The following is a 14,245-nucleotide window of genomic DNA, read 5'->3' on the forward strand; positions in this document are numbered from 1 at the left end:
ACTGTTAACTATACAATGTCTCAAGTGGGTTTTTCCATAACATTTTATGATGACATCATGAACACTTTAATTGCCTCATTCACTCATTTCTTTGATTCATCTTGTATAAATAATTTTAAAAAATTCGTCGAAGATTATTTACAATAAAAAAAATATAGTAATAATAGACAAAATCAAGATAGATTCATAAACCACAAGTACAAGAGTTTATTGTTACATACAATTTCGGTAATGTTTCGGGGATGATTATCCAAACTTTGGTTGGCGTTATAAAACCTACACGATATTCCTAATACACATATAAAATTTGAAATCAAACGGTCCAGCAAAGATTCAAACTTGAATGGTCAGTGGAATTATTGTTATTACAAATAAACAATACGTTAGTTACCCAGATAGACTCATGCATTCTTTGTTGATGGTCTCACTCTGTAGTTTAAATTTATTACAAGCTATACAAAACAAAAACGACATTTCTAAACGTCATTTTTAATTTAATGAGTTTTTTCTAATTTACTTTAAACGTGAATTAGAGGCACATCAATAATTTTGAGAACTAGGGAATCAATTATTCATCTCTTAATTACAATCCAAAAGATCTGAATTTTTCACGCAGCTCTGGATTTGTGTATAAATAAGACGCTCCCACCGTTAAAGTATTCATTCCTACCTTCTTGTTTGACTACTACTCAAAAAATTACCGTGCTTATCATAAACACTTATCCGAAAAAAATGAAAAGCGAAGAACGGTTCCTCAACCATAGTTTAAAACAACTGAGAATCCGTCAATTCTGGACACAGAAGGGCCATTCTGTATCTTTCGCTTTTTATTTTCGGTATTTTCTGACGGTCATCATCTGCTCCCCTTTTTGGATAGGACTTCTGGTTCACTTCATTATCGTTATAAGAGGTATGAAACATGTTAAATACCACCTATTTGAAAAATGTTTCGCAGATGACCTAGAGGTGAATTTAAGTGGAGACGTTTCGGTCTTAACGTCGATAGTGGGTTTACATTTCATGTCATTCTCAATTGTCTGGAAACACAAAAAAATCGCCGACCTCTTCAACGCCCTAACGGCTCCCACAGAATTTGGAAAACCGGACAATTTTGAGCAAACCATTCGCAAACTCAACTTGTACTCGAAATCGTACGCGTCTTATTGCATATCAGGTATGTTCGTATATGCATTCATAAAGCATCAAGAGATTCCACAATGTCTTCGAAACAACGAAGAAAAAGGTTTGCAAGAAGTTTGTGGTGCGATGACACCTACTTGGACTCCGTTTGACATAAATTTCAACCGTTTTCCAAACAGACAATTTCTGCTCATCGTACAACTGATCAGCGTGTTTGTAATTATTTGTGGAGGAGCTGCCGTTTCCTTCACGACTTTTGAAATCGCAACAGTTATAGTTTTGAAAATGAAGCATCTCCGCACATTATTGAAGCACGCTTTTGATGATCCGAAGAACGTAGTTTGGTGGAAAAACATCGACTGTTGTATAAAGTACCACAGACACATCATCAAGTACTACCCTGTAATTGTAAACAAAATGAGAAATTTCTAAGTACTAGTTTTTAGGCTGCAGGAATTGTTCGACATGCAATACAAATACCCCAATGGAAGTTATGTGCTGATAGTGGGTGTCGTGATCGCCGGTCTAGCCAACCAATATATGAAAGTACGAAATTATCCCCTAAGTGTATCTAAAATTCGTTTTTTAGGAAAAAAATTTTGGTGCGATCATTCATCTAGGCGGTTGGGTTTTTAGTTTCTATATTTGCTGTCGGGCAGGACAAATCTTACTCACAGAAGTACGGAGCGATTTTTATGGAGGGTCAACGTAACCGGTACTTTTTTAGAGTATGATGATACCGAACGCAATTTATAATTCCAAGTGGTATAAGCTCCCGGTAGATTTGCAGAAGATTGTTTTGATGATAATCACGCGGTCGCAACAACCCATGGAACTGCATGCAGCACCCATTGGGGTCATGTCGCACGAACTTTTCATTACCGTAAGTTAAAAAATCTTACAATCACCTGAAGACAAAAATTTTTAGCTCGTGAAAACGTCGACTTCTTATTTTGCTCTTCTCAGCCAAACGACTTAAAAAAACTTGTTCATTAAATAGTAGTATCACCAATTTCATTGTGAGAATCCGAGCACGTTGTCTGAATAAAATCGTTAAATACTGGAAAAGTACTTAGTTATTACCCCATTTTCCGCACACAAAGCTTTTATAGATAACTATAAAGCAAGAGTCGTCTCCACTTAACGCGACATTGAAACGTACCAGATTATTAACAATTTTATAACATTATCCATCACTATAATCATTGAAAATATTTATTTCAATCAATACACACATCAAAGTGTTTTCTATCGACAGTTACTTTTGAAAAATGGCAAACAACGAACGCTTCATGTACGAAAGCATTAAACAACTCAAGATTCGTTGCTTGTGGCCTTTTGGAAAGTCGGCGACGCCTTTTTTCTACTGTCGCCACATCTTGCTGATACTCAATTGCACCCAAGCATGGATCGGAGTTATTCTGCACATCATTGTAGTCACGAAAGGTACGACTTCCCATAAGTCACAAATCCAAAAATAAAAAGTTTATAGATCATCTCGACGTCAGCATAAGTGGCGACATATCAGTCCTGGCAGCTCTTGTGGGATTACAGTCGATGTTAATGACGTTCGTCTGGAGACAAAAACGACTCGCCCAGTTAATCCACGAATTAACGGATTTTTCGAAATTTAATAAACCAAAGAATTATGCAAACGAAGTGCACCAACTCAATTTCTACTCGAAAATGTACGGATACTATTGTATCATCGGAGTTTTAACGTACATCTATTGGAGGTACCTTGAAGGTTTACAGTGCTACGAGAACAACGAAGTTAAAGGTTTAACGGAAATTTGCGGTTTAATAGCATCAATTTGGATGCCCTTCGATGTAGAATATTTTCCCGTTAAGCAGTCGTTCTACGTGAGTCATTTCATTATTTGCTTTAGTATGATAACAGGAGGAGCTGCTATTTCTTTTACTACGTACGAAGTGGCAGTTGGCATCGTCCTCAAACTCCAACACCTTCAGCAGTTCTTGAAGACGGTATTTGATAACCCTGTGGAAGAAATTTGCCAAAAACAACTATTTCACTGCATCGAGTATCATAAACACATCATCCGGTAGATGAAATTAGAGAAAATTTTTCCAGATGTAACTGTTTTTTTAGACTTCAGGAACTCTTCGATGGATTCTACAAGTACTGCAACGGCAGCTACATATTAATGGCCGGTATTATAATCGCCAGTCTTGCCAATCAATACATGAAAGTAACACCAATTTAAATTTCTTTTTTCAGACAGTTTTTTTTTTGCAGGAAAACAACTTCGGTGCACTGTTGCATTTATGCGGATGGCTTTTCAGTTTCTTCATTTGCTGTCATTCCGGACAGATTATAATTTCAGAGGTGAGTGAGACGAGTAATCAAGATGTTTTTGATAGTGGATAATCTAGAGCGAGAAGATTCCAAATTCTGCGTTTGAAGCAAACTGGCAGGGAGTTTCTACCGACTTGCAAAAAATGCTTTTGTTGTTTATAATGAGATCTCAGAAAAAGTTAGAACTTCATGGTGCTCCGATTGGAGTAATGTCGTACGAACTTTTTATCAAGGTAAATAAAATAATAGGCTTGACAATCACAAAGTAAACTTTTTCAGTTGATTCAAACTTCGTATTCGTACTTTGCGCTACTTAATCAAAGTACTTAACGCACTCCAGCCATAAGTTTTACTCGTTTCTCACAGTACTTTCTATTCTAACTTTCTATTTTAGCACTGTTGCTGTTTCATATACGAATGCTTTAAGCAACTAATAAAAAAAAATGTCTCTACCGTCTTTTTATTTTTAACCAAAATAAGAAAATGTTGCAACTAGAAACAATCAACCTAGAAAAAAATCATAAGGAAATACGTACTTTTAGAAAGTGAAAGACTTAATACACAGCTATAAAATAAAAGCGCACCTGACATATCGTGCTAAATCAATAAACAATGGTCTGAATAAATAACGACAAAATTATGTGTTTGTGCGAATATTGCGGTAAAACTGCACTTGTTACAAGAATACACCCCAATTGACCTAGTTTATTTCTTCCACTGTTAAAATATTCACTATGTGAAGGTGAAAATAACGTTTTAATAGAAATTTTAGTGTTTAGTTTAGTGCTCGGAGATTTAGTCTTAAAATATTTCAAAATTTGTCACTTCAAAAAATGAAGTGATCAAAACATCTATGAAAATTTCAGTTCGAAGAAATGTAAATCCCAGAATTATGTACGGGGGTATTGAAAACTGAGCTTTTGGTGAAGTCCACCAAAAATTTTGGAAAACACATTCCGACGAACTCAGTTTAAAAACCTTTTTTATCGATGAAAAATTGGGCGGCCAAAAATTATGGAAAAAAACATATTTGTGCAGGAATGATTCATCACTCATTCAAAGTAAGCCCAGCTCGATACGACGACCGGTTTTCTAAATACTTGCTTTCAAATTCAAATTTTTAATATATCTCAAATACTGTCGTGTTTCATTTTGGAAATTTTGGAAAAATGGTGTGAATTTTCGAAAAAATGAAGATTTTAAAGGTCAAATTCAACAAGGGAATCGTCTTCAGAAGTTTTCAAAGCTACTGGGGAAAATTTTCGTAGAAGCACGTACGCTCGTTTTTATGCGCCCCCTGGTATTCGCCAGCCATTCCGTTGGTAGCATCGAACTGTAGACTAGATTAGCTGTACACCGACATTTTATTAATCGATGTTGTGTTATTTATGATTTCTGCAGGGAACTGTAATAACTCACAAACCACATCAATTTTATATCAGGGATCTGCATTCACAGCAAACTTCGCGCCGCTATTTAAAGGTGGCGCGCATTTGCTCAAAATTTAAAACCTCTTTTATCTCTTATATCAAATAATTTATTTATGCACTAAGGGCTTGAAGTGGCTATTTTTGACCCGAGAGGTGGAACTGATAATATCTTAAAGGGCGAAAAATGCAAACCACGTCTAAAAGTTTTCTTTTAATATCGCAAAATGTTTATTGTCAAACTGAACAAACATAAAACTGTTTGTAGTAGGTAATTTTAAGGAAACTACGCTGGCAAATGGCTTTCATTTTCATCAAATACACAGTTTTTATCAAATAAAATAACTTAAAGACAAAATCACAAAATATATAATTACTTTTAGGACAGCTGGTACTTTGATTTGCAAACAAAAAATTAATTCCGCTCTGCTGATTAGTATTCGAGAAACAAAAACAAAAACAAAATGCTATTATAAAGATGAACCATTTCCAGCTACTTAATCAAACTACAATACTCAAAGCACGTCACTGCAGCTTTCTTCAAAGATAATCTTATCTCCTTCTCATGTACTGTTTTAATTTAGCACAGCTTGGAATAATATATTGTGCAACAAGTAGTAATAAGCTATTCTCGTTTATCACACGCGAGTGGTGCACTCCTTTGTAGGCGTTTAATTTAATCAAAATAAAGAAACAAAGTTTTTTTTAACCCAATTGGAACGATCTTTTTAAGGTATAAAATTTATGTAAAACCCGGAAACAAAATAGCAGTTGTCACTAAACAAACGTATGAAACATCGTAATTAAAACAAAATTTAAAAATAAAACTGACATAGAACGCCACTTCAAGAATCCAAATTGTGGTTTAAGATTTTAATAATCACGAAAATTCCCACAACAATAACATATATCAAGATATTTATAAATTTCCCAACTGCATTGTTCCTAAACATAATAAGAAATCTGGTGCCGCATTTCACAAGATCATTTATTGTTTGGTTAAATACAAATCTTTCTAAAATTAAAATAACCCTGTGATGTATAAATTTCAAACTTGACTTCTCTTAAATCAATCAGCTTCAGATGCTATAAGCCTCGAACTAATAAATATCCGTTTATATCCTCACAATTTCCAAAACTAACACACAATAACTTCCAACTTCAGCAGACAACCCATAATTACCATACTTTTGATAATTCTTGGAGCACTTTATTTACCGATCAGCGCGGAAAATCCAAAAACTAAATTAAATCGTATCAAAGTTGTTTGCTGACACTCGTGCATTATCAAAGTGTGCATTCTGTTTATTTGGTGTGACTTATAATAACACCATACGCACTCATAATGACCCAAAATTTCGACAACAAACCGATAATACAAGAACGTCTTGATTAGTGACGATGAATCCAACACTTTTACGATGAACAAACAAAAAATATTTACTCAATTCGCAAACATGTCATAAATAACCAAGTTTTACGCATTTAGTGTCTGTGAAAAAGTCAAAACGTGCATGGGAAATACTAACGAATCGAAAATTGAGTACACCTCCAAACATCTAGGTTCTCGCAGCAAATTGAGCAAGGTTGAAAAAAAATTACGGCGATGACGTCAAAGGAGGCTATTTATAGATCATCTATTATCAAAATGAAACAGGTGATGATCAATGGTTGTACTACAATTGATTTCGAAATTGAACAGGTGAATAAAGTTCCTTTAGAGATTGCCAAAAATTGAAAATTATCATGTCTACCACGATTGACACTTTGTGACCGTTTACTTTTTGGAATGACCACGTGACTGAAAGAAATGATAACAAATAAAGAAAATAAACACTTGAGGTATAGTAAACAAAGGTGACTAAGGCAATATTTCGTAAGAGTATTTTACTCGAATTTATTGTCGATGGCACTTCATAGAAGTCCCCAAGGACGTCACAATTAATAAAAATTTTTTAACTGGTGTGCGAAGAACATAGAACCACCTTTGTACCTGGTTCCAACAACTCAGTGGAAAAACTGTTGGCTGATGCAACTTTTCCGAAGACTCCACGTATTAGTCTTTGACAAACGTCACGCTTACCTATTTACAGTGACAAATCAATAATTAGTAGTAAAATAAATATTCGCTCATTGTCAATCACGAACTAGTGAGTGTACTACGACGTGACGCGCCAATCTCTAGTCTAAAGATTTTCAATGGGACTCAGCTCTGTCTAGTTCAAGAGCACTCGATTCAATCTCGACCGCTTCTAGGAAAATGATGCAAATTCGCGGCAAATTGTACGAAAGTTTTTACTACGCCGTAAAAACAAAACAGCAGTATAATCGTGATTATAGAGAAAAACGGTCATAAAATGTACTAATCCTTGAATCAGAACAATAAAGTGCGAACCGCCCTATCATAACCTGACTCAACAAAATTTCTGGTTTCTTTTGAAAGTCGTCCGATGAATTACACTCTCGCGGAACAAGATGATTGCACAATTTGCAGATTCTCAGATTGGAAATTCCATTATCTGGCTTATCGTGGACAATTTTAAAAACCTACATGCTTGGAAAATTGCACTTTATTAAAAGATTGGCCTCGTTTTTTAAAATAGATTTCGGTTATCGTGTCAGGGGGTATGAAGCAATAACTCTGTATAAAGTATGAATCAACGCGTAGTAGAGTGCGAATGGACAAGTACCGGACATCAAATTTTCCACAAAATTAATGAAAACATGTTTTCGTCGATGTTATCACCGGATTAATTTAGATAGCAGTAATTTTATTAATAACCCTTTTTGCAGGATTTTTAACCCTACAAGAGTAACGATGTTATTTTTAACGACACTGCGACGCGTCAACGCGAAAAGGCAAATCGTGTTTATCCGCTAACCAGCCAAAACGGTTCATTCTAATTATCATTTCCAGCCTTTCTGTGACATCTCTGTTAATTTACTTAAGCTTGCTCATAAAAAATAAACAATGCTTGTGAAATTCTAAGGTCAAAAAACTATGACCGCGGCTAAATCGTCGCACTTATGAATCCCGAAATTAGTGCGCTAAAAATAGACTAATCCCAAGAGGAAACTACTACAAGAGATAACAACCGATAGAGTACAACTCTTGGACTCGATAACTCACTCGGTACTTGACGAAAGTCGAAAAAATATTTTTCGTCTGGTTGGCTACAAAAATTCCGAAAAGATATCGCGCCAATGCATAAACAACAGACAAACAACTTCAATCTGTTTTTTGTTTACTCCACCTGACATCTCGACTTACTAGCTTCTCTCGGAAATGACAAAAAATTGATGAAAGGTGTTCGCAGCGCGCTCCCTTCGGGCCTCTGCCGGTAGAAATAGACACCCATAGATTAGCTGGTCACCACGCACGGCGGTCAACCCAAAAGTCTTGTATTCATCATCTTGGGCGTTTTTTTTTGTCTCAAATTTTTTTCCCACTGACGATATCCTCAAAGGAGATACAAAAAACGATGACCATCTTAAGGAGTTTCTTTCAATAAAAAGTGCAACTCGTACATTAATTTGTAGTTTATATTATCGGCATAATCTAAATAAGTAGAACAGTGAACTTGCGTAACTTCATTCAGATTATGGAAGAATCGAGATAAAGAACAAATGATAAGAGATCAACTTCTAGATTTTTTTCTTTGTTACTAGGTGATAAGTGGTAAATTACAAAGAGTGGAAGATTAAAGAGTCCTAAAATGTCAACTATTCAGCATAATAATTCATCTGCAAACTTCAAAGTACTGTTTGAACATTTCTCACAATTTTTATGTCACGTCTCCGCAACATTTCTGTTATTGTAGGAGCTATAAAAGCCTCACTTAAATTAACTGTTCTTAATAATCTTTGGTTTCTGAAATAAAAGATGTTCCTGGTACAAGGTTCAACTGGTCACAATGATTTCATCGACGAAATTCCGAGTTCCAAAATGACTCCTGACTGACAGATCTAGATTTGTCAACTGCTAGGTACTGTAAGTTTGGTACCACCTTGTATATTTAGTCGTCGTCTTGGGGAAACCATTTAAAAGCAATTTTCCATGACTCATTTGCCTCTGATGTAAATTTTGCATGTTTGTTCGTCGTGATGTACTACGCCAAATTGTTTATAGTCATCAGCTGGTTAACCTTTGTTGGGAACTTCCTTCCCTAATGACCGTTATTACTCGCAGGTCAGTGCTAACCTTCAAGCCACAACATGCAGACCCAATTAAATGAAAAACCAGCTGTACGCCACAAAATCCCCACGGTAGTCCGTACAAACCTAAAAGAGTCCTTAAAACCCCTTCTGCCACAACTTGGCAACAAACACACCTTCTGCTCTATTTGCCCATCACATTACAACCATTAGCATTGACCCTGAACGGTCAAAACCGAACGCAAACTTGCAACACATTTCCACAGCAGCGCCATCCAACATCCAAAAAAAAGAGAATTATAATCCTATTAATAACCCAGCGACCTCCCGCAGCGTCCAAATTCCTCGCAAAGTCTACATCGTCGATTTTCCGCGTGTTACCCATTTATATAATTCGCGTTATCTCTTCGTCCTCGCGATAACCCATCGCAATTTTCCATCGAAAAATAACCCTCAACATTGGTCCAGCGATCGAAAACGGCTCTCGACTCTCCTAGCGACCGATAACAGGTACGTCGTGACGAAACTCTCCCCACATGGATCATTATCATCACATCACTGATAAGCCGGCCCAGGTACAAAACCGACCGGTTCGCGACGTAAACTTCATTCCTGATTTCACGCACACACACGGTACGAGCACGGCGCTTTGCGATAATTTAAAAAGTGTGCGGTGTTGTGGCGAGTAGTGTTTGGGTTCGTGTCGCCGAAATGGGTCTTCCGTGGCGTGGATGGTTGATCTTCGCGTGGTGGACGGCCGGGATTTATGGATACAACGTGCAGCGATTGGGTAAGTCGACTTCTATTTTTGACGCCTGGGTGACAGATTTAGATGTGGGTTTTGGGTCCTCGGCCGTGGGCTTTCTCTTGCCGTGGGACCGAGAAACAATGGTGGAGTGCAATTACCATCGTCGAGCGACAATTAAAACCGACGTTATCTGACCGCGCTGGCTCGTTTTACGGTTATTAAAGCAAAATGAAGAATTTGTCGGTGTTTGTTTAGTTATTCCCGGCCGCGTATTAAAATAACAAACCGTTCCTTATTTTTAATTTCGTTCGGAGGTTATTGGGGGCTCTTCTGCCAAATAACTTTACTCAGAGAGGTATTTATTTTTGTGTGCGAATTGAGACAAAACGTTCCAATTTGATGTTGTACAAATATTTGCGGAGATGTTAAGACGTGTTGGTCCGGGGATTAGAGTCGCTTTTCGTTTAATCCCCGCGTTTCGAAAATGACACTCACATTTACGGTTCGGTTCTTCGGTTTTCCTCTTGATTGCTTCGCTGGAAATTTCTTCACCGCTGATGCAGCGTCTGAGTCACGTCTCTGCCCTCTCTTTACCAGAAATCGGGTTTACCGGAGCAGTAAAAGAGCGATAACACAATCCGGGGGATAAAAAAATTGTTTGCCGAGTTAATTTAATGACCACGTGCAGAAAGCCCGCGATTACCGCGTCCCGAATTATCGCTGTTCTACGAAGTTTTAATCCTGGCGCTCTTCTTAGACAAACCTATCTGGTTTCGAAACAACAGTACGGTTAATACCGTTCGCGTTAACCATTACACAATATTTCCACTTTGGATCTGATAACAAAAAATTACATTACTCACAGGAAACAATTGTTATTATTGTGGCCAGTGAGAATCGTCCGTGATAATTATAACATCGCAGTTTGTTGACACTGGATCCCTCACTTCTATTTATATCGTAAAATTTTCGATAACTCTCTTCTGCCTTTCGGTTATGCAAGGTTAGGGCTGTTACGACCTCAATTACTTTCTATTGTTTTCACTGCCAAAACTTAACTGATGGGTTCACGGCAATTGATCTTTCGAATTAATAAAGCAATAAGTTCGTTTTTAAATGATCTGGTACAGCAGGACAACTCGTGCCAACTTCGTGGCACGGATTACGCCTATTTGGGCTCGTTATTGGTAATTAGACCAGTCTTTAAATCACGTTAAACACGATGTTGACGTAACTGTTAATTTGATTTGGTCGCCTTTGTACTACGGTAAATTCTGCCGTTAAAGGCGATTTACACGTATTCTCTGATCTGCTAATTGAGTCTAACATCCACCACTGACGAATGTTGGTTTCAGCAAGTGGCAAAATTTAACAAACGATTCCCGGATTCTCAACGGAAATCTGCATTTTCTGACTCATCGATTCTCTTAATTTACTACTTTGAAGTTAACGTAAGCTTACTGGGTCGCCGGATGTTTACCTTAATGCGATTCCAAATTGAGGTACCTTCATGACTACAAAATGATGTTATTTCTTATACAAAAGACTCGTCGGAACAATTCTTCAACCTTACCGTTTTGAAAATCCTCCACTTTTTTGTTCTAAACGGGGAATTTCGGAAGCCGCAGTGCGTGACTGCAATCGAAACCTCAAGGAGAGCAGCCTGCGGCTCGTACAAAAACCCAGTCGTTACCCAAAACGCGCTTAATCATCGACAACAACCACCAACGCTAACCGCTCCTCTTTGATTTCAGAAGACGACCCTCGCCAATCCCTCAACTTAGGCGACTTTTTCTTCAGCCCCGAAACGAACAAATTCTTGGATGATCGCGACGAAAGCACGTCCGAAGAAGCCCTCTACCCCAACACTCGAAACCCGGGAACCACCCGTCCCCCAGGTAAATACCGCCACTCGCCCGACCCTAATAATCCTTCTGTATTGTTAGGTGCCGGCGCCCAAAAACAAATGTTCTTGCTATTCGTACACAACGATAACTACACTGGAGGTAAATACACTCTCTGGTGTCCTTTATCGTAGAGTAGTTATTGGGTTATTAGTGTTTTATAATCGCCCTAACTAAATGTTTTTGTTTTAGGGAGCCCCGACTCCACCCCCTTGGACTCGTGGTCGGTGGTGTGGTACATCGCCTCGTTCGGCGGGTTGATCGTGTTCTTCCTGATAGTGTCCTGCTCCGAGTGGTGCTGCCGTCGCGCTATCCGCAACAGCCAGCAGAACTGCAGCAGGAACGCCCCTACGACGGCGTCTCCGAGCGTACCGGACACGCCGCCTCCGTCGTACGACCAGTTCGCGCCGCCGTCGTACGAGAGCATATGCTTAGGGAGGAACCGCAGCGGCGAGAAGAGCGAGTACGACATCTACGTGGTGCCGGTGCACACGCTGGGCTCGTTGGTGGAGAGTCGGCGGGAAGATGAGCCGCCGTCGTACCTGAGCGCCTCCGGCGGAGCTCTGCCGGGATTAGAAGACAATCGAGCGGCGAGAGTGACGTGAAGGAAGACAATGGGAGGAGAGTTTATTGCTTGATAAGAAATCCGAGGCAATAAATTTTAATGTTCCGGTTCTAGCGAGACCAAACAGAGATTATCTGGTGGGGCGCCGATATCGCACTTGTGATATTAATAGTGATAAGTTAGGGGTTAGAGCATTCGATTCTCAGGGTGTAGAGTTGACTCTCGGAACAGTATTTCGGGTTTGACCAAAGAGACTTTATATCCGACGTGCCTTATTTATTGAGCTGCGGAAGACTGCTTGAAATACGTAGGTTTAAGTATTTTGTACCTGCTTGTGAATTATTTATTTATATACGTACTATCTTGTATTCTCCTTGTGATATTATGTTTGTTTTATGTGACGCCAGTGGCGCGAACGGACCACTGGAACTTGTTGTTCTGGAGCGTAACCGATAATAAAGTAAAACAATGGCCGAAGCGTCTAATTATTGTTATTATCGACGAAGACCTGAAAACTTCCACGCCAAACTTGTTCGTGTCGCTGTCGATGCAATAAAAAAAACAACTGCGTATGCCGATCGCTTCGACATTAAGTTTCAAGGTAAAATACATATCGCACTAAAGAAACGTACTATTTACGAGATAATGGCAGTACCTGCTCGAGCCCGCAAACATTTGCAACGATAATTAATTCAAATTTGGAAAAGGTATTAAACGTGCTAATAATAGAACGAAGATAACTAATCTAATTATCGCATATGATGCACTTATCTCAAAAGTGACGCTTTTTCTATTAATAATGTTAACAACTATAAATCACACGTCTCGTTCCGGATTCTTTGATTTATCGTGGTCGTAGACGCGTCAAATCGAATTTTTGAGGAAAACTACTACCGACGCTTATTAGTAAGTTTTAACTACTCGACATTGAATTATGAATAGTTGGGTAATCTACCAAAAGCGAACTTCGATATGCCACGAACACTCGTAACGCCACTTTAGTGATATAGGCTGCTTTGGGAGCAAAATACGTCATAATAGCTAAAGGACGTTACAAAACAGCGTTACGACAAGGTCTCGACGTATTTCTAAACCTGCCAAAATGATTTAAGGCCGCTCATACGATAAAATAGTACCTACCTAGTAGAAAAATCGGCGGTAAAATGGTAGCTTGCAGTACCTCGTAGGCGCGGTAGGAAGGACCAAAGAAAGGTTAAACAGGAGAAAAAAAAAATCGGAAGTAATAAGAAATAACTTTGTAATTTTCCCTTCCTCTTTCAACGTTAAAAAAGTGCAGCAACAGCCTTAACAACGTCAGCTGCAAATCCGTTAACAAAACCGAGAACAACGCGCCAACTTCGCCTAACAACCGCACCTCTACTTCTCAGAAGCTTCCATCCATAAGAAATCCATAGAAGATTTTTCCACGTTTAAATATAAAACAAGAATAGAAGCATTAACGCGATGTTCTAAGAAATATCGAGTCGTGGAAGAGTGCACAAGCAAAAACCCGGAGCTAAATTAGCTAGAACCTCGACAGTCGACAACGCGTTACAAGCGTCTGATATTCAGGCAACCAACAGTACACATCTGCGTCGCCACTAATCTAACCCCAGCCGCGCCTCCGCCGCTCCGGGTTCTGAAAAATGTGGTCAACCTTGCCTTTTCAACCTGAAACGTCTACAGCAAACAACTTAACGACTCTACGATTCAATAAATAAAAGGCAGCGTCTTGTTACCGTGTGATCCAAGAGTTATTTTTATCTAGAATCTGCATAATTAGAGAATTTCGCTCAAGCTGACCTTGCGAATCCAATTACGGCTCCTTCGGCTGTTACGATTTCGGTAAACCCGTGGAAACAAAACCATTATCGCATCGGTCTAATGATATGCAATTAGGTTTTTGCCTGTCGAAAATTTTCCATCGTCGAGTGCATTTTTTTGCGACGACGCCTCCGGCGTCTCGTACGTGACGGCCCCGGCGTCCAC

At 38.6% G+C, this 14,245-nt stretch overlaps 2 protein-coding genes across 4 annotated transcripts; both read left to right on the forward strand.

Annotated features, from left to right (window-relative positions):
* The first annotated feature begins 732 nt into the window (after positions 1–732).
* On the forward strand, positions 733–2,621 carry LOC135136103 (uncharacterized). The gene is made up of 6 exons (XM_064065230.1): positions 733–910; positions 956–1,532; positions 1,587–1,686; positions 1,730–1,819; positions 1,868–2,023; positions 2,487–2,621. Exons 1-6 carry the CDS (start codon positions 733–735, stop codon positions 2,619–2,621), a joined length of 1,236 nt encoding a protein of 411 aa, XP_063921300.1.
* A 6,808-nt stretch (positions 2,622–9,429) lies between these two features.
* On the forward strand, positions 9,430–12,733 carry LOC135136565 (uncharacterized). 3 transcript variants are annotated; one of them, XM_064065921.1, is made up of 4 exons: positions 9,430–9,829; positions 11,545–11,685; positions 11,734–11,793; positions 11,884–12,733. In XM_064065921.1, the coding sequence occupies exons 1-4, from the start codon at positions 9,751–9,753 to the stop codon at positions 12,294–12,296; spliced, it is 693 nt and encodes a 230-aa protein (XP_063921991.1). In that variant the 5' UTR covers positions 9,430–9,750; the 3' UTR covers positions 12,297–12,733. The 3 variants fall into 3 exon arrangements, with proteins under 3 accessions (XP_063921991.1, XP_063921990.1, XP_063921992.1); XM_064065920.1 differs by having other exon boundaries at positions 9,450–9,829; positions 11,542–11,685; XM_064065922.1 differs by lacking the exon at positions 11,734–11,793 and having other exon boundaries at positions 9,473–9,829; positions 11,542–11,685.
* The last annotated feature ends 1,512 nt before the right edge of the window (positions 12,734–14,245 follow it).

Source organism: Zophobas morio, unplaced genomic scaffold (assembly GCF_036711695.1).
Source record: "Zophobas morio isolate AGI-343-1 ecotype UQ-CSIRO unplaced genomic scaffold, CSIRO_AGI_Zmor_V1 ptg000026l, whole genome shotgun sequence".
NCBI classification, from domain to species: domain Eukaryota; kingdom Metazoa; phylum Arthropoda; class Insecta; order Coleoptera; family Tenebrionidae; genus Zophobas; species Zophobas morio.